Raw genomic sequence first — 20,179 nt, forward strand, 5'->3', positions numbered from 1 at the left:
TATTTTTATTGTTTTGGTCAATCAGGCAGTTTAATTTGACTTCCTTCCTATCCAATTCCGTGCAGTTTCAGTTATTTCCACTTACTTTGAATTTTTCTCAAAATGTCAGATGCTAATAAACCTTTCAAGTCATTCGAACTTCCATTTTCTCCTCATCCCGAGTTAGAACATGTCTATAACAACGTTGCTAACATGTATCTAGAAAATATGTTTGCCCTTAACGAGGCTCCAGTTCGCGTTGAGCCTCCAGCAATTCTAACATCTCTACAACTCGGACTACTGATGGTTTATTTTACATCCTGGAGACCACGTGTTAATTGGTCACTGTTACTCGATATGGTCCAAGAGTTGGAGGATGAACGAGGTCATTCTTGGACCATGGACGAGTTAAAGTGCAATTATTATTATTTGTGTTCTGGATTTACCATTGCTTTAGAAACTCACCCCTCAGAGGATCGTGCCAAAAAAGTCCTGTTGGAGCAAATAGCGGAACAATAAATTTCTTCTTTTATTTATTTTTTCTATCATTAATTAATCCAATTAAAGTTAGTTTAAATGCACTTGTTGATAAAATAATTATTTACCTAAAATTCACGTGAAAGTAAAATGGGAAGTCTGGACTGTGGTAAAAGACAAAAAGACGAAAAAAAGCAAAAAAGAGCCAAAATTCTCCGCTATCAAGTAGAATTGAAGTGAAAGAGCCTCAGGACATTTTATTCTGAATTTTTGATGAAATATTGACAATAATAACACTTAAACAAAACAATAATCACCAAAATTCCAAAATAATTCAATTTTTCTGATTTTTGATGCGCGAAGTTTGAACGTCAATTTATGAATAACTTTTTTATTCAATTTCAACTAAAAATCTAATTTTTTATCGATAATTTGACCACATATATTGACCTGAGTTCATCTTTAAATCGTAAAAATTAAATATAAGTAAAAAGAATTGAATTGAAAAGTGTCTTTTAGCTCTTTTTGCCTTTTACTACGGACCGTCAAGTGTCAGTGTTGAAGAATCAGCTGTTTACCGGTTTGACTTTTCTTCAAATGTTTTGATTTGTTGTTGATTCGATTTGATTTAAATTGTTCCAAATAAAACAAGAGGTTGACGATTAGTTTCACTGTTGTGATTAAGATGAGTTAATCATTCTCTCTGATTAATTAAATCCCATGGAAAATGATGTTTTGTCTAAATCCCATAATCTTAATGGTTCATATTAAAACATTGAAAATTAATTCATTGATATAATGATTAAATCTCATTTGATTTGTGTAATTATAATCACGAGTGTTTTTCTACTACTTGTTCAACTAATTGTTTTACAATCGATTGTTACTAAGGTAAGATTTTCATGGAAAAGTTCATTTCTTTATTCAGAGATTTTCATGTTTTGTTTTGTTTTTTTCCAATTCTCTTTGCAGAATCAAATTGAAGTCAACCATATCTGGGTAAGATTTTATCAATTAAATTGTTGATTTCGTGATTTGCTCTAATTGCTGTTTCTTTTCGTCTTTTTAATAGGAATCATTACATGGAATAACTTCACTTTCCGATAGTCATGATGTTCCATTGTTTCTAATTGATGGAAAATTATGCAAAAAAATATTCGATTTACAATTTTCTTCATCGGGATCATTATCATCTCCATTCAGTTCAACGTCTCCTCATCAGATTGATTCAAAATATTGTCAAATTCTGTGTAACAATCAAGATGTCACTCATCTGGGAACTCTCGGTGAATTCATTGACCATCGGAAGATAACCAAACTTGTCCAATCATTAAAGGAAAATGGCTACACTGTGTTACAATTTATCGACTTGGATCCAACTTTACTTCATCATGACCTCAAAGTGACAATCCCGATGCACTTAATTGTCTTTAAGGAAGGAGCCAAAAAAAGGAAAGGCCATGTAGTCCATGTTGCCGTTTTGTATGAAAGATTAAACCAATACTGGTGGTCATCGCCGTTCTCACCAACCGATTATGAGAAGAGGCTTATGTTGCGACAGGGAGCTCGAAAAGCGGATTTCGTAAACTCAGATCATGCGGTTATTTATAAGAAAGTCGAAATTAGCAACACAGTCATCGATGGTCTAACAATTGGATTACCAAAACATCTTCTCACTTTTCACCAATCGGCTAAGGAAATCGCCTACATCGAGTGTAACAAAACTCAAGCCAAAAAGTTTCATTCAGCTCATGGCTCCAAAATGGGCTCCGTTGAACAGATCGACTCATTTAGATCTCAAGTGAAAAGTTTACTCTCAATTGTTAAATCAGTTCTCGATGATCTTGGGATTCCTTTCTGGTTAAGTAGTGGCACTGCCCTCGGTTGGTTCAGGCAATGTGATGTCATCGCCTATTCGAGGGACGTTGATATTGGCATTTGGATTAGCGATTATCGACCAGAAATGATCGATCATTTCTACATGAATAACCTTCCTTTGTTACATGCTTTCGGTAAAGTTGAGGATTCTTATGAACTATCGTTTCGCCATGGAAATGTCAAGTTGGACGTTTTCTTTTTCTACACGGAAGCAGATCATGTTTGGAATGGCGGAACACAGGCCAAAACGGGTTACAAGTTCAAGTACATTTTTCCAAAATTCAATCTTTGTTGGACTGAGTTTCTAGATCTATTAGTTAGGGTTCCTTGTGATACAAAGATTTACATTGAAGCAAATTATGGATCCAATTGGTCAGTTCCCGTTGAAAAATGGGACTGGAAATCAAGTCCACCAAATGTCAATCCAAATGGACGGTGGCCATTAGATGAATGGTCAAAGGTTATCCAATTAACTCCAACAGCTGATAGCATTTAAATTTAATTGATACTTCAGTTATTTCTCATAAGTTTTATAATCAAATCAACCAAATCATTTGCACGTATGAAACATATTTTAACATTTCCAAGCCATGGACAAATCAATTAATATGCCAACTAATTACAATCAATTATAACAATCCACTGATTGCAGCCACTGTTTACTTGGATTTAATCATCAAATTACATTCAACATGAAAATCTTGATCTCATACCAATGAAAAAACCATAATTGACAATCAAATCCAAAGTAATTACATTTTGCTAATCATTCGCCATAATCAATTGATATTTATACTCAATTATACGAATAAATATAATTTGACATTAAAGTCCTAAATTCGTTATTCGATAGACTTATTTGGATCTATTATTCATCGATAATTAGCTGTGAAAAGTTGTAGAAATTGCGATTTAGATTGACTTCGATTTTTGTGATTCTTTTCTGTTTTCCAGTTTTCCTTTTCCGAGCAAATTCACAGAGAGTGAGAGATCATTTTCTTTCATCTATTATCAGTGCCAACAATTAGTCAACTCTCACTCGCCAAGTGACCTTGTACCTCTTGTTGTAAGCCCTTTAACCTTACGTTTTTACTTAATAAACTATTTCATAAACTTAGTAACGTGCGTGTGAAGTGACGATCTCAAGGTCAACCAAATTTTCTCGCATGAACAAAATTGTGAACAATTTGAATATCGCGTCAACCTAATCAAAAGAGGCCACTAACCCGCAGCGCCTCATCAGTGGAAAATTTCCAAAAATTTTTGATCTTGGTAACGATCTTTTCACAGTTATGATTGTAGTAAAGTGCGAATTTGAACTAACCGCAATGAAAATGATTCCTTGAAAAGAATCGAAGCTGATGGATAAATTCATTAGAAAAACTGAGTAACCATAGATGGAGTTACTTGCAATGAACTGATGTGATTCTTATCGACTGATGGTTTTTACTGGGAAGTTTTTTGCTAGGATGTGATTAAATTTTGTTCTGTTAATTTATCATTAAATCTACTTGATTTCTGTTTAGTTAAACTTAATTTCCATTAAATCGTCATGTTTTTGGTCCTTGTTACGTGTTTTCTTCCAAGGAAAATAAACAATTGAAACAATTTATCACCGATTGATTATGTGAATGAAAATGACCAAAAGGAGAAATGATGAAGCTGAAGAAGAGAAGGAATCAATTCCTTTACCAATACAAACCTTCCTTTGGAGACAAACAAGGTAACATTTATCTCTTATTTTCTCCCATGTCTTCTTATTCCAAATCTCTACAATTAACTAATCATTTCCATGTAATCAACTCTTTCAACACTCAGTCCTTTCATCAGACCCAAATTTGGTAAACAACAAGATGCTTTGGCTATGGAACAACGAGAAGCATGTAAATCGTTTGAAAAGGTTCTCGTTCAGAACATACAATTTGGTCTATCACCAAGTCTAACCGATGCTATTAAAAGTATCTCAAGGTAAATAGAATCCATTAAATTGTTCGATCGAAAATCAACAATTAACGAAATTCATGTTGATGTTTTTCTTCTGCTTTTCTTATTCGAGTGTCAGAAAGGAACAGTTAATCTTTCTGCTTCTTTTTCCTTTTCATTTCTGTTCTTTCTGAGAAAAGTGATGGACCGATCTGTCAGTTTTACCTGATCGATTTAATCTTTTCGATTTTCGGTAAAAATCGAACAATTTCGATCTGCCAATTAGAACTTGATGAGAAACCAAAAACACGAAATTTTTTCTCTTTCATTTATGATTCTCTTTTTCTTGAAACAATTTGACAATTAATTGTTCCAATCAAACAATTTCTCATTTTCTGATTAAAAGTCACGTGGATCTTTTGGTTATCGATCTCAATTAATTTGTTCTAACATCAAAATCGATTGCGAGCGATTTACAATTCGGAAACATTTCTCCTCTTTTTGCTAATTCATGTCTCTAACATTATAAATCTACTCGTATCAATACTTGATCAATCAATTAAATCTTCTAATCTAAACCTTTTCGATCCAGTTAATCAATAGTCTGAGATACAGTCACTTTCATTCTGAACCTTTTCAAGCATTTCGAACTCTCTCCAAACACAATTTTCATCATTTGACACAATGAAAAACATATGACTGATGATAGAACCAGTTATCTAATCCTTTCCATGGCTTAATCAATAGCATGACAATCTATCTGCTAACAGATCGATTGATTATCAAATAGTCTATAGTTACTTTTAACCTTAAACTCATTGACCTTTCATGAAGAACTGACCACAACTAACCAATCACATCTAAAGATAAACATTTGCCAACAGTTATTATCATTGATTCATTTTCTTCAAATTAATCTTTAATCTGATTTTCTTATGGATTTACTTTCATCTAATAGCATCGAGAACATGATCAGAACTCAGTGATTGATTGAATTACCAGGTATCCGTTTCAAATCAACCGTAGACATAAAAAAATCAGACTGATTGCCTTTCATTGCACTTAATCATTCACAACTATTAATAGTAATCAGTTGATGAATAATTGATTGTAGAGAAAGGAAAACCATCAAATTAATGTTGATACTGGTTCTTGTCATCATTCAGAGATTTTTACTCCATCTTGTTTGCTTTTAAATTGTTTTGGCAGCATTTCAACAATAAACATGGAAACTCAACATTAATTTGTAATCAATTGTTTATATTTGTGAAAAAAGAAGAAAAAAAAAGAAAAGAACAAAATGTTGATAGTAAAAGAGAGAGAGAGAGAGAGAGAGAGATCGAAAATTCTTTTTCTCCTTTGAGTTGTTCAGAATTTCATTCGAAATTATTTTCCCTGATACACCACGAAACTTGAATTCTTTGCTTAATAACTACAATGATAAATTGAGTGTTTATTGATAATGACTAGTCGAAAATTCTGTCAACACAATTTGTTGATTGTTTACAGAATTAAATCAATTACAATCAACCTTTTAGTCTAATGAATGATTTCTGATCAAAAAAGTTTCTACGCTTTCAGCCTTTAATAATCTTTTTATTGATTATCATTATTGATTCTGTTTGAAATGTTACATTGGATAACGTGTTAACTTAATTAATCACTTAATCTATTAATCTCATACACAGAAAACTAATAAGATTCGTCAAAATTGTCACTTGAACATTGATCAAGAATTAGAATTGAAGTTAGCACTTGAAAGATTATAATCAGCTTTTTACACGAGCAAAACTATTATCAAAATTATTAGAATACTGTTAATATAAAAACCTCGGTAGAAATCAAATTAAAATCAAATTTAATTGCGTGAGTCTGATGAGAATTAAAAATTTCAATAAGAATGAAAATAAACTCAAAATAAACCTACGATTATGTTAATCAACTTATTATATTGTATCCAGAATTTTATTATCATAATAATAATTTTTCATTCTATTGAGACTCTGAATAAAAAAATTCGTGACAGAAAATGATTAACTGATAAGAAACTTTTTTATCACCGATAAAGTTATTAATTAATTCAATATAATAATCGGTGGAAGTGAAAAGATATTCTTATTAGATATTAATGCGCCTTAATAAGCTTTAAAAATTAATAAGAATCGAGGTTAATTATATTGAATATTTGGTTAATTGATACTGATGAGTTTTTAGTACTAAAAAAGCAAACAAAATCAATTGAGTTACATTGTATTAGCTTTCATTTTTTTGTATCAACTATGAAATTACCATGATGAATAAATTGTGAGCCAAGTGATGAGTAAACTTGAATTTACTTTGATTCATCACCAAGATGATGTTGATGGCTATCGACATTGGTAATTCTGGTAAGACTGAAGTAAACCAGGAAGGAATAAGAGAGAGAAAAAATAATTCCTCAGATGTTCATCTACTGAGCTTTCAGAATTATCAGAACCATCTGAATGAAATAAGGTCAACTACCCTGCGTTCTAATGACATGAAATAAATATGATTTACTCTCTAAGAGGTTGAACAAAAAAGTTGAGTAACTAGAAATACTATTTAACTGCGCATAATTCAACTGTATTCATGATAAACTAACATAGTAAACCAGTGGCGCAGTAATGATTATCATAACATTATCAGGTATTCATGATTCAAAGGGAAATGAACAAAAAAAAACCATGATTCTATTCAGAATATTGATCTTGATTCTTGGTTTCCAAGTTTGAGACAAAATGAAACTATTTTTATGATTAATATGAAACAGATTAGATGAGATTATCTGAAAATGAACGCGACAACATTAGTGTAACAATCAAAGTTACTCACATTTGTTAGGAATGAACAAGCAACAGAATAAGATTAGATTAGAATGAGCCTGAGTTTCATGTCAAAGATGCGATCAAATCGATACATTTATTATGTTATTCTTAGTTACTTGTAGTAAGACATGATTAGGTGCTGTTAAGACGATTGGTGCTAAGCAGTTTTCCATCAATAATTGAGAAATTATTGAATTTTTCTCATCTTAATTTCACTTGATTCTCAATTTCATTCTGATCGTGACTGAAGTTCTTGTGACTTTCGGTCAGAAATTGAAAATTGGAAATTCGAAAGATTAGAATAATGATTTTAATTATTAATAATATCAAATTGTGGAATTATTATTAATAGCAAGAGAAAATAGGAAGAGCGAGAAAGATAAAATCTGATCAATATCGAGATTTGAACATAATGTATTTGTTTTCAATTCTTTTTTCATCAGATTCCTTTTTATTTCTTTTCTTCTCATGTCTTTCATGATGGATGTTTTTTCATCATGAAAACCAATGATTCAAGAAAACTGAACCATTTTCTTCACATGAGATTGTTTTTTTTCTGTGTAACCAGTTTTCCTATTCCATACAGAAGCCAATTCTTTAAACTTTACAATATTTGAGATTTTCTCTCACCAGATAACTCAGATGAATTAGTTTTCGATTACAATCAATTTGTGTTCATCTTATTTCATGGTTCCATTATCTTCAATGAAATCTTCACTCTTGTTCAATCAAAAGTATCGTTAGTTGATTATTTTAAATCATTTGAGTTTACCGTTAATCGAATTGAGAAAAATATTGGAAAATGTTGAAAATCACTTTTTCTGCTCCTGTGTGAATTCATTTAGGTTAAATTAATGGCATAACTTTTAGATTTTGATACGAATTAATTGTTAGACTGAATTAGTTGAATTGATGAAAATAGAGTTTCTTGATTTACATCTTGTAGTTCATGTATTTTATGATTTTGTTGTTTGAATTTCAGATGGAAACTTATTCAAGCCTCTTTGCCTCATGTGATGCATTGTTGCTCAGCTTTACTTTACAATCGGAAGAACAGCAGCCTCGATAAACTCGGTGCAGCGGAGACCAAACTGTTGTACACCTTACATTGGATTGTCCTCGATGCGGCTGAAGAATGTGCTGATGCTGAAGCTGAACAAGGAATCAATCGTCCGGTTGACCATTATCTTCTTCCAATAACAACAATTGAGCTTTTTGTTTACCTTTTCTCTCCTCTCATCACTTACCTTAAAAATTCAGACTTTCTTACAAGCTTTCGGCTGGAAAATGGACACAAATTGTGGGGTCCATTGTTTAACTATCAGCATCCAGATATCCCAAGTTTTGTTGCTCAGGTCAAACCCAAACGGAATATACTTCGAGCCTCACGGTTTGAAGGTAAATTCCGACCCAAGTTCGGTGATGTTTTCATTGGAGGTAAGATAAGCTCTCAAGATGATTTCGATATTCATTGATATTGTTGACTCATAATCTTTTCATTAATTTTTCAGCTGATGATAAAATCGAAAGAGGTAACAGGCTGCAAGTAAAACGAACTGAAAAGTTAACTAGTCCCGTCCATGGATCTAAATACAATGAAGCAATGGGTAGATCATCAATCCCACCATTAGCTTCCAAAGAGAATGCTCATGACGATAAAAGTGAGATACGAAAGGAAATCGATGGAATTGAGAACAAACGTTTATTAGAGCCTATGATGGCCACATATCTCGATGTTGCGACTTTAAGGTGTCTATTCACATCCCAATGGTTAGAAGAGGGTATTCATTGGAGTCTCAATTATTTCATCAAAAGGTAATTTGACTTGGATTTAATTGAATAGGTCGAACCAAGAAACCAAAATAATTATAATTTCATTTTTATTTGGCTTAACAGACTCAAAAGTATTCAGAAACAGATCAACGAATTAGATTATCAGCGTCCTCGAAGTTCATCTCTTCCTATTCAAAGTATAAGTTTGTTCAATTATGGTCTTGAAAGTTCGATGAAGATTGAATATTCGGGAGCAAATTATGATCCGTGTTTATTTCCGACCTGTTTAACCTCTTCCAGTCGAGTGGCTTCATTTGCAGAGCTACGACGATCTTCATTCAGTGGTATTGGTCTTAATTGGGGTGATTCAGGGAATGGAAGCTCAGGTGGAGGCGGAGGTTGTGGTAATCTAGCTAATTCTAACTCTAATTCTAATACTTCAACTGGACTGTTTCGTGGATCGTTAATACGAGGTGTCTCTGGAGGCTCAAAAAGACAAAAAACCAGAGAAACACCAAAAAATATAGTCGAGTCAACAAGTAGCATTAAACATCACAATGATCAATCAAACGAGCAATCATTTTCGCCTTATCTTCATCATACTTCAAATTCAATTCAACGGAAGAATAATCAATCTCTGGGAGATAAATCACCGTCGATTAATCAACATTCTGTTGGTAAGAAACACGATGGAAAAAAACCTCACCCACCTCGACCTAAATCAGCTCTCGGGTTCCATGGAGAATCAGATTCAACCAAAGATTCTAAATGGTGTAAACTTAAGTTCGAGCTGATTCGAGGCAAGAGTATGCCTTCACTTCATTTATTTGATTCCGATAAACATGGTTCAGATTCACCGAGTTTAGAGAAAGTTTCACATTTATTTGATTCGAAACTTTCTTTCAAACGAGTAACATCAATTGGAGGAATGAATCTTAATCTTGGCGATCGAGGAGGAGGTGAAAGTACTAGTGCGACAGGTGAGACCAGTGGTAATGTTGGTCAGTGTACATTCAACGTGCCCAATCCAATCATTACGGTTACCGAACACTCACCTGTTGCATCGGTCCAGTTCTTTATTAATCAAGACACTAATGATAGTATACGAGAAGATGATCGATCTGGATTTGGAGGGCGATCTATTTGTTATCCACCTTGTAGACAATATTCAATAACTCGAAGTCAAACCGATTCTAATATAACTTATTTTACTGATCCATCAAACGAAGCGCCGGGATCAGTTCATTATATCGCTCGTTCAGGCCAATTAAGTTTACTTGTGATCTTGAAAGCTGTCCACTCGGTCAGTTTACGTGATAATGTTTGCTCTAAACGCGTTTGTGAGGGTATTATTAGTATCCTTGATTCACTTATAACGATGGGTTTACTTCATAATTATAATGCACCTGATCCACCCGATATGTTAACCAGTACCTTTGATGGATCACCTAATACAATTCAAAAGTTAAAACTGACCTCAAGTGAGGAGCTCAATGTTTATCAAATTTTTTTGGACACAGTGTTGAAAGTTTACCGTAATCTTGGATGTCCATACTCTTGTCATGAAGGTCACACTTCGGGTCAATCAGAGTCTGGAAGAAAAGAAATTGTTGACATGTTAACGCTCCTTTATCATACTAGTGAGACCGAATTCAACGATTTTCTCAAGGATATGGTCGTTCGTCGGCCACTTCAGGAAGTTATCGACACTTTTCATGCTTTTCTTGGCTTTTGCTCAGAACGATCTCCAATTATTTCCCCCAATAGCTCAACTCGAAACCGACCGGTCAATGGCTTATGCAGTGGACTCTCAACTGGACCCGCACTATCAACTGGTGGACTCTCAGCTCACTTAGGTAACCATGTAAATAAAGAGCATGGACGAACAGGGTATGCGAATAATTTTGGTGCAGGATTCAAACGAATAGGATCATCTGGAGTCGAAGGGGTGATTATCGGTTGTGTATTCAATTCCTTGATTACTCGACTAGTTGGATGGAAAAAGAGCTGAAAGCCCAAGAAAATATGTCCATGTATTGTGATATAAGGCAGTTAATTGGTTACATTCGAGACAATCATGGAGGTACATTTCGACGAGTGGCCTTAAGTGGCCTTTTAGAGAGTCTTGAAAGTGTCACTACTCGTAATAAATCAGCTTTTGAATCTGGTCGACCTCTTCCAGGTCGATCAGGTACTTTAGGGAAAACAAGTGGCAGTGAACCGGATGTTGGTTCTGACCTCAGAACTGCATATACACCAAGTCCTTTCATGTTCACTGGAACTCCAATTGAAACTGTGGAAAGTGAGAAACACTCATCTAATCGAAAGTCTTTCTTTCGCAAAAAGAATAGTAATGTCGGGATTAAAAAAGCTCCAAGTAATCAAAGTATTGTCGATGAATATCCCAACTACACATGGCCTGGTGGAGGTACCGGCGCTGGAACTAATACTGTAAATGCACCAATTTCTGTAGGAGGTGACGGAGGAAGTGGAATTGGTGGTGTTAATTTGGGAACATCAAACAACCTTCCTTCGAGTCACTCAAGTACACCCGCCTTACTTAAAATAAACAGATCAGCCTCACCTCGAATGAGTATCACTGATGACGATCTATTGTCTCAGAAATCAAGCAAAATGCCCGTCGGACAAATGGATAATAAAAACGAATTCAATCTAGTCAACTGGTTAAAAGGGGATCGATCGGGCAAAGGCGTTTGTGTGGGAACAGGTCAACCCGAAGGTTTTCTTCACCAATCAGAGATTCAATCTTCTGGATTAGGAATAATCTCAAACTGTAGCCAAGGACCAAGTGTATTAGCTGGACCGATTAGTGCCTTATACAACGAAAGCATCCTCAATGTATCTGCGAATGGTGATAAACTTTCTCGTCGATCAAGTTTTCAAAATCGAACACCGAAAATGGTTGGAAAATCAGCCAGCCATGTTGGGTCAACATTTCTGAAAGCTCGTAAGCGAATGGAAGATCAGTTCAAAAATGTTTTTGGTAAAGGAAAAAATAAGCAAGGAAGTTTCGAAGATAATCTGGACACACTTAAAAGAAGGGACTCATTTGAAATGGAAGGAAACTATCGAGCCGAAGAGACAATTTCTTATCGAGATAATCGATTGATCTGTATGCCAGCGATTCGTAATGGGATGATTAAGTTTTCTTTTCTTTTGGAAACCTGTGCACCAGGAACGCTTCCTGATCCACCATTAATTGCCGCCGTTCTTGATATTAAGGCTCCCGTTTTGGCTCGAGCTGCTTTCTTTCTTGAATGTGCTCATTTCGTCCATAGGTGCAACAAAGGTTCGTGGCCAAGTTGGATGAAGTTGAACTTTCCCATCTTTCGACCTGGAACTGCCAAAAGTGGTTCTGGGTCATGTCTACGTGATAGAGCTTCCCAAAGTCTTCATCGAAATGCTGGACGAATGTTTTATCTTTGGGCAGAAGCGCTGGGAGCTCATATTGAAGAGATAATTTTCAATGAGAAAAATGTCTCGAAAGATGACGAATCCAATGCGAATTTGGACGAAAATAAGAGAAAACAATTTCGAAGTGAAGATGAAAATGAAGAATTTCTCATTGAATCGACAACCGTTGGTCAAACTGGTAACGATTGTCCATTCTCATTGAAAATGTCCGCTTGCTGTCTGCTTCTCGAAATAACCACTTTTCTTAGAGAAACTCATCAGTATTTACCCAATCGTGCCTCGAAATCATCGATAAGACAGCCTAGCACATTTGAAACTCGAACCATGACCGCTAATAGACGTTGGTCAATGGCCTTGTCCAGTCTTGGCTTCAGTCAAACTTCAGCTCACAGTCTAATGTCCCTTGCTGAGCAAAACTATGGTCAACCGCTTCATGGAGGTGAACGGAGGATTAGTTTTGTATTACATGAGGCCGATGGTGAAAATAATTCTGATCACAGTAGTAATACAACTGTTACTGGGACAGAAGGTGATCATACCGGTCAAGGAGTGAATAACGGACCAGGAGCTGGGAACTTTAATGAACCAACAAAATCACTGAAAAGATCATCTCAAAGCTCTAGTCAGGCAGTTCGACCAAATCTACTTCGTCGTGCAACTGGAACAGCGTCAAACAGTCCACACAATGGAAGCTTCAAACGTCGAAGTATAAAGTTAAAACGAAATCAAGCTGACCGGCGACCTAAAAGAGCATCAACGATGGTACCTGAAGATGATGAAGATTCCGTTGGGTTAACTAGCAATTTAATCCAGAGAGCGGATAGTTTGAAGTCAAGACGAAAAGTGAGCGGAATCTCAGAGAAAAGTGATACAAGTGAGAGAGCAGATGTGAGCGGTGAAGAATCGCCTGGTGTGATGTCCGATGATGGACAAAACTGTGACCCTAGTGATATGTTATCAGCTGATGACACGGAGATAACTCATAATATGCCTTGGCTTAAAGTCATCATCAATGTCATCAACTCTCTTGATTTTGAATGTAGTCATAAAAATAACTGTACAGTCAATTGTTACCATCGGTCAATGAGATCATGTTCGAAGTTGATTAAGGTGATCAGAAAAGTTTACGAGGAACCAAATGATACCCCTTCTCTCGAGACCATAGTTAAAGTTATCGATGATAAGGAAGATGCTCTTAAAAAGGAGAAGAAATTTAAGAAAATCATCACTGGACCAAGTTCACCATTGAGACGGAAATTGAGCTCATCTCATAATGCCGACCGATATGTAGATAGAGATAATTTTTTCAAGACTCATTCTTTGCACAGTTCAACTGGATTTTTGTCCCATCACGATGTTGAAGCGGGAACAGGATCAGGTTGTGCTGACCCTTGGAAACGATTTGGTTCAGATAAATTGACTTGTCAATCTAATCCAAGTTTGATTTTCATCAACAATCATGTTAAAAATTTATTCCACACTTCGATTTCAGCGCTGATTAAAGGGTTTCTCAATCTATCGTCACCATCAATAAATTCACTTCTTTCATTGTCATGGAAAATGATTCTCGAGACTGATCAAGATGTTCGAGCTTCGTGTTCTGTTGCATTCATTATCTCAGCAGTTAGAAGTCCAGATTATGCTTCGAAGTTACTTGCTGACGAATTATCGTCTGAAGATCCTTCCAATAGAATCAAAGCAATTAATAAATTCTACGCTATTTGGAGAGCTCGTCACCAGTGCTGGCAACGGATGGAAGAAGGGGCTCACTTGACATTCAAAGTGCCTCCGCCGGTGATTGAGTTCACGTTGCCGTCACCGAAAATTGCATTACCCACCATGCCAGTAGCCGATCCACCTTGGATGCCACCGACAAAGTCAAAAGTTGAGAAGTGACAATAAGTCAAGAACAAGTTTTACAAAAGTCTTTTGTCACTGCGACCAAAACACGTCGAAAACAGCAAATTGAATTAGTTCACAAGGTCCTACAAGATGAAGAGGCCAAACTTCGTGAAGAACGAGAAAGTTATCGCATATCATCAATACCAACATGCAATGAAGCAGCTTACGAACCAGCACTTTTCAGAGCCGATGAACCAGAAGAGGGCGATGAAGATGTCGCCATTGAAAAACCCGCTTCGCACCACAAACAAGTAGCTCAAGCAATATTTCCTTCTTGTCTTTGCTCAGCAGCCATCACAATAATTAATCTACTCAATGATCCTCAGGTCAGTTGCACGGGATCCGCAATATACGAGGTTGCATACAAAGTGGTCTGGCATTGTCTCGTTGAAGACACTTCTCTTTTCCTTCGCCATCTATTTGAAAAACTTACCCGTGAAGGTCAACAGATGATCTTTCAGATACTTCGTCGTCTAATCCGTTTCATGCCTCGACTTCCCGCTCAAGCAGCTTACACTTTGTACAATTACCTCATCGGTTTCATTATGTTTTATGTTCGTTCACCAATCGAAGGAAGTCAAGAAATGATTGGCACAACTCTGTCGGTTCTTTGGCTCGTGATACCTTCAGTTCACGGACTATTCCTCAAAGATCTGAAACAAGTTCTTCGAAAAGAACAATGTGATGCCACTCTTCTAATAACTGCAAACGTTCCAAGTGCTAAAAAGGTTATCGTCCACAGCAATGATGCTGCCACAATTCCTTCCCAATTTCCTATTCACGAAGATACACAATTTTATCAGGTTCTTATCGATAGTTTAGATACAATGAATATTGACTTATCTCTTGTAAATGAATATTATCTTGTGGACACAAAAACAAGTAAGTCGAGTATCATAAGTGCCATACGACCATCGAATGATCATTTTTTTTATACTTTTTTCAGATCAAATGCATAATTTAAATGCCTACGTTCGAGATTTTTATTTCTTCAAACGATCTCAATATCCACAATTATCGTTGGTACGAATGAATCCAAATGAAGCCTACGAAAAACTTCAGGATCAAGCATTCAAATTGCAATTTGTGGAACTTGGAAAGGTAATGATTAAAACTTGACTTTTCATAGAAATTCACTGATTTGAATTTTTCCTAATTACTTTTAGACTTTAATGAGCTTATCAATCGTTAAATCTCAATATCTGGCAATACAAAGGGTTTTGTTTCTCCATGAAGAATTGATGAAATTACCTGCATTTCCCCGTAAGGCTCTGGAGGCTAATTTCAATTTGTACAAAGGTTCGATGGGTAAACAAATGCTTGGAATGGACACTTTACATAAAATTGTTTGGGTCAAACTGGTCAGTCGAATGTTGGAAGTTACCTCAGGATTTTTCGCCCAATCAGCTGATATTCATTTGTTTCTTAATGTGGTCAATGGAGGTTTAGTCCTTCATTGTGAAGACGCGGCTGTCCTAAGACTCTCAATGGCCACTTTTCTAAATGCTGCTCATCAATTTAAAATATCTTCTCAACCAATGGCTACTTATTAATTATGCCAACTCTCCTTCGTATTTATTCAAATCATCAGACCAATGGTTTACTTTGTCGAACCATCGAATTTGTTTGTAAACAGTTTTACATCTTACATAGAAAACCTTTCATACTTCAGGTATTTCATCATCACCATTTTCCTTAGTTAATTAGCCTTTTAATCAACTTTTTTGTTGTATCAAATTCTGTTCAATTCAATTATGATAGATGTTCGGAAGTGCCGCTCCGATCTTGGACATTGATAGTACAACATCGATCGGTGATGCTTCACGGATCCAGCCAAAGCATTTTTTCAGCTTCTTCAGTCGCTTGGTCAATATATTGTTGACCCGTTAGATATACTTGAACTTGTAGATACAGAGAAACCATTGAAGGCTCTGGATTTCTGCTACCAAATGGACCCAGAAGCCTTAACTATCTTGGATGCAGTTTCACTGTGCGTAACTGTTGCCGCTTATGCCGCTGATTCGCAGCGTGGACATCAAATGTTGACGATTCTGGAAACGATACTCCCTTTATTCATGAAACATATGCAAAATCTTACAATGAAAAAAGAGACACCCGGTGGACCAAAAACAGAGCTTCAAATGATTCATAACATTTCTGTTTGTATCAAAACACTTATTCGCAATTGTGAAGCTTTGACAAGGTAAATTCAAGTTTATCACTTGAGATGGAAAATTAACTGATTAATTTTTATCTTTGTTTGATTGCAGGAATTTTACTGGACCCCAACGAGCGATTGATCTCAGAGGTTCGAGTATGAAAAATACTTCACGAGGAGCTTATTCTCCTCCAATTGATGTAGACGAAGATAGTCATTCAAAGTAAGTTCTGGTCCAATTTTCAATGGTGATTGATTGATTAACTTTATTTCTCTAATTTTCCTTTTTTCAGGTTTATGGGTGAAAATTATTTTCCAACTCGCTCTCGGCAACAACATGCTGACGAAGATGCTGATACAATAAGAGCTGATTTTCGGCGTCCCCGAGATACTTTGCTTAATATAGTTACTGAATTTTTGACTCGATCAGCGATTCGTTTAGCTGATTTGAGTAAGAAAGTTCCTGATTTACATCAGAAAAATTCGTCATACGAGTTGCTGGACGTAAAATGTCACCTTCGATTAGCTGAAGTTGCTCATTCTCTACTCAAAGTTAGTCCCTATGATCCACAAACAATGGCCTGTCGGGGGTTAGTTCGTTATATGAATGAAGTTTTGCCAAACTCTGAATGGCGTCAGGAATCAATGAGACCAGCGTTGATTATGATCTTACGTCGATTAGATAAAATGTTTAATAAAATCGCAAAACAAGGGGCAGTCAAACGACTAACTGATTGGGAAGCAGCTAAAAGATTATTGAAAGGAGTTTATTCAACATTCATTAAGCATCCATATATTGTTCATCTACCTCATCTTAAATCATTAATTGCTGTTGGCCAGAATATCATCTTGGGTGATTCTGGTAATTCTGGAATAATTGGTGATAATATTCCAAGTCAATCATCATGGGCCATGGCTCTGTCACAATCTCCCCCTCCTGGATTCTGTTCAGTTGCAGTCCGTCTGATTGCAATGCAATTATTACAATTAGGTGAAACGCAAACACTTGAGACACTTTGTTCGGGAGCATTTTCGAGTCCAGAAAAGACAGAAATCTATTTATTGAACATGATCTATCCGATGTGTATTCGAATCTCTGGTGGACTCAACAATTTGCCCAAACTTCGTCCCTGTGATATAACTTTTATACTTTCTGTAATACTCAACTCACTCAATCCATCTTCATCTAAACCTGGAGGTGGAAGTGGATCCAAATCAGCTGAATCTTCATCTCTACTCTCTAATCCCGCTTTTCAACCATCACTTCAGCAAATCGGACTTTTGGGTCTGAAAATAATGATTGTTTGTTTCGAGAGACAATTGTCAAATGATTGGTATCGAATTGCTCGTTGTATTCGTGAAAATGCCAATAAGAACTTGAAAGGTGTCACTTTCTGGAACTTCATCGATTTTGTTGTTACTCATCGAACTCCTCTTTTCGTTTTACTTCTTCCTTTAATTCGTTACAAACTGTTACAAAAAATATGTAATTATGATCAAGAATATTTTTATCAACACCAAATCCGTTGTAAATTAGAAGGCCAAAATATGCCTCATTGCCGCAGTCGAGGTCAACTATTAGTCTGTCTTTTTGCTGAGCTTCGTGGTCTCAAAGAAGATCTTGTCGCGAAAAAGATGGGAATTGATGAGAAAACAAAGTCTTCTCATGGGATTGGTCATCGTCCCAGTTTCACTTTACCTTCATCCCTTCACCCTGGGGTAGCAAGAGGTCAACCAGCAGCTTCTTCATCTCAAGCTTCAGCAGAAGAGGCATCAGATTATACCGTTGATAGTCAATCAGGGACAGTTACTAGTCAACCAAAGCGTCCGTCGTTATTGCGAGGACTAAGCTTTCGCATTGATCGAACCAATTTGAATAGAGGAACGAGTGTTAAACTTCCAGTAGAAAACAATGACAAAGGAAAATTATTTGATCGATTTATTCGTCGCACTAGTTACCCTTCTAACCCAGTAGAAACAGGAACAAAAAGTAATTATCAAACTTTCTCCTTCAATATTATTATAATTATAACATAACATTCATAATTATTTTTCTGTACTCTTTTTATTTAAGGTGAAAAACCAGAAGAAAAGCCGGAACAAACACAATCAGAACCTCGACTGTTCCGTAAATCTACAGCTGAAGCAAGAAAATTGGCAAACAGACGGGAACAGATGAAGAAAAATAATGAAAGCAATAGTTTAGAAGATGAATCAAGTTCGAGAAAAGAAGACGAGAAATCTGAAAGTTCTGATCAAGACGCAAGTAAAACTGGCTTGATTTCATCTGAAATTGAAGATCCTGATCGACCTAAACATAGATTACAACGTCAAAAAGCTCAAAGTAGGAAAACATTTCGCTTTCGAAAATCACGTAAAGGTGCTGGTTTTCTGCATTCGTCCAACGAAACTGATGGAACAACAGAATCAAGCAAAGGCGATCCAATATTAACTCCAACAACAAGACTGTTAACATCATCCGCATCGTTACGAATAAAACCAGTGTCAAGAGTAATTACATCAATTGCAACCTCCATTACCCCACCAACAACGCCGACTTCATTAACAAGCCAATCGTCAACAACCATCCCAAGTCTGTCCAAGAAGCATGAGAAGAAAAAAGATGGTGACTTAAATTCATCATCAAGCAAAAATTTTGATAACAGTGGAAACGATGAAAATCTTGTTATCTTGGATAAACTAACCTCCATCCAATCCGATCATGTGTAGAGCAAATTATTGATCAACTTGAGCAAATCAGTCTATTTCCAAAGCTAAACCATGAAACTGTGAACTTATCAACTGTTGTCCAAGAGAAATTATTACACAATCAATTCGACAATTAATACAAAAAGGCCAAACAAATATCTATCGATTCGCAACAAAACGCAACAAGATTAGGATCAAACAAATATAATGTACTTAGTCAAACATTTTCTGTTTAATCAACTTTCCAATTATTATCGCATCTTCCTTATTCAATGAGCCAAAATTACAATTGGCTATTGTACGTCCCAAAAACTAGCAACGAAAAAAAATCATCTATTAATAATAACAAATACAAATTTTCAGTTATTTTTGTTTCCTCTCTCAAAATTAATACATCTTCGTTATTCATTGATAACAAATAATCACACAATTGAGGTAATTATTACGATTCACGTTTTTGGATGCAAACATCAACCCAAAGAGTAACTCTTTACTCTTTGGAAGAACCTGAAGCACTACAAAGATATCAAAATTACCACTCGATAGCTTTTTGAATTCTGCACCAACATGAAACAAACCAATGTTATAGGGGTCAAGGGTCAAAAGTTATCAAACTTTCAAATTTTCTCTTTCTTTTGACTTTTGATTCTTTTCGTATCCTTCAACTATTAGTATTGTTGAACATTGTTATTAAACTTGAATTTCAATAAAGAGAGAAGAGAAATAGCCGCGTAAAGAAATTAAATATAATTGAGCGTTCACATAATAATCTAGTCTGTGACATACGATCGTATGGGAACTAGAAACGCATTCAGTGAAGTTGAGTTAACAAATGACAGGTCACCTCAAAACGACATTTTATTGTTTTGGTCAATCGGGCAATTTAATTTCACTTACTTTGACGCTTTTTTCAAAATTTCGTCAGATCATCTGATTCAGATGCTAATAAACCTTCAAACTTCTAATTTTCATTCATTGAATCTTTTCCATCGTTTGCCATTTTTTTATGTTAAATTATTTTACATGTGGTACACCCCGTGTTGATTGGGTTTTCATATTTTATGGAATTCGTGTGTTGGAAGGAGCCCGCGATCACGCG

At 35.6% G+C, this 20,179-nt stretch overlaps 2 protein-coding genes across 2 annotated transcripts; both read left to right on the top strand.

Annotated features, from left to right (window-relative positions):
- The first annotated feature begins 1,007 nt into the window (after nt 1-1,007).
- On the top strand, nt 1,008-3,164 carry LOC128396751 (ribitol-5-phosphate transferase FKTN-like). The gene is made up of 3 exons (XM_053357358.1): nt 1,008-1,347; nt 1,429-1,455; nt 1,529-3,164. The coding sequence occupies exons 1-3, from the start codon at nt 1,255-1,257 to the stop codon at nt 2,828-2,830; spliced, it is 1,422 nt and encodes a 473-aa protein (XP_053213333.1). The 5' UTR covers nt 1,008-1,254; the 3' UTR covers nt 2,831-3,164.
- Nucleotides 3,165-3,567: 403 nt separating this feature from the next.
- On the top strand, nt 3,568-19,446 carry LOC128396903 (protein unc-80 homolog). The gene is given in 15 exon segments (XM_053357552.1): nt 3,568-4,057; nt 4,153-4,302; nt 8,086-8,540; nt 8,615-8,918; nt 9,000-10,867; nt 10,870-14,196; nt 14,199-15,095; nt 15,160-15,314; nt 15,380-15,731; nt 15,734-15,885; nt 15,975-16,038; nt 16,041-16,416; nt 16,484-16,594; nt 16,665-18,361; nt 18,446-19,446. Coding segments are annotated over 15 exon segments (10,656 nt in total). The 5' UTR covers nt 3,568-3,965; the 3' UTR covers nt 19,102-19,446.
- Nucleotides 19,447-20,179: the final 733 nt, after the last annotated feature.

The sequence above is a fragment of the Panonychus citri genome, unplaced genomic scaffold (genome assembly GCF_014898815.1).
Source record: "Panonychus citri isolate SS breed McGregor unplaced genomic scaffold, ASM1489881v1 Contig00028, whole genome shotgun sequence".
NCBI lineage: Eukaryota > Metazoa > Arthropoda > Arachnida > Trombidiformes > Tetranychidae > Panonychus > Panonychus citri.

Coding starts and splice junctions, on each gene's coding strand:
- LOC128396751 (XM_053357358.1), top strand. CDS start 1,255: ATGATTAAATCTCATTTGATTTGTGTAATTATAATCACGAGTGTTTTT. Junction 1,348..1,428: donor TACAATCGATTGTTACTAAG/GTAAGATTTTCA, acceptor TTCTCTTTGCAG/AATCAAATTGAAGTCAACCA. Junction 1,456..1,528: donor TTGAAGTCAACCATATCTGG/GTAAGATTTTAT, acceptor TCTTTTTAATAG/GAATCATTACATGGAATAAC.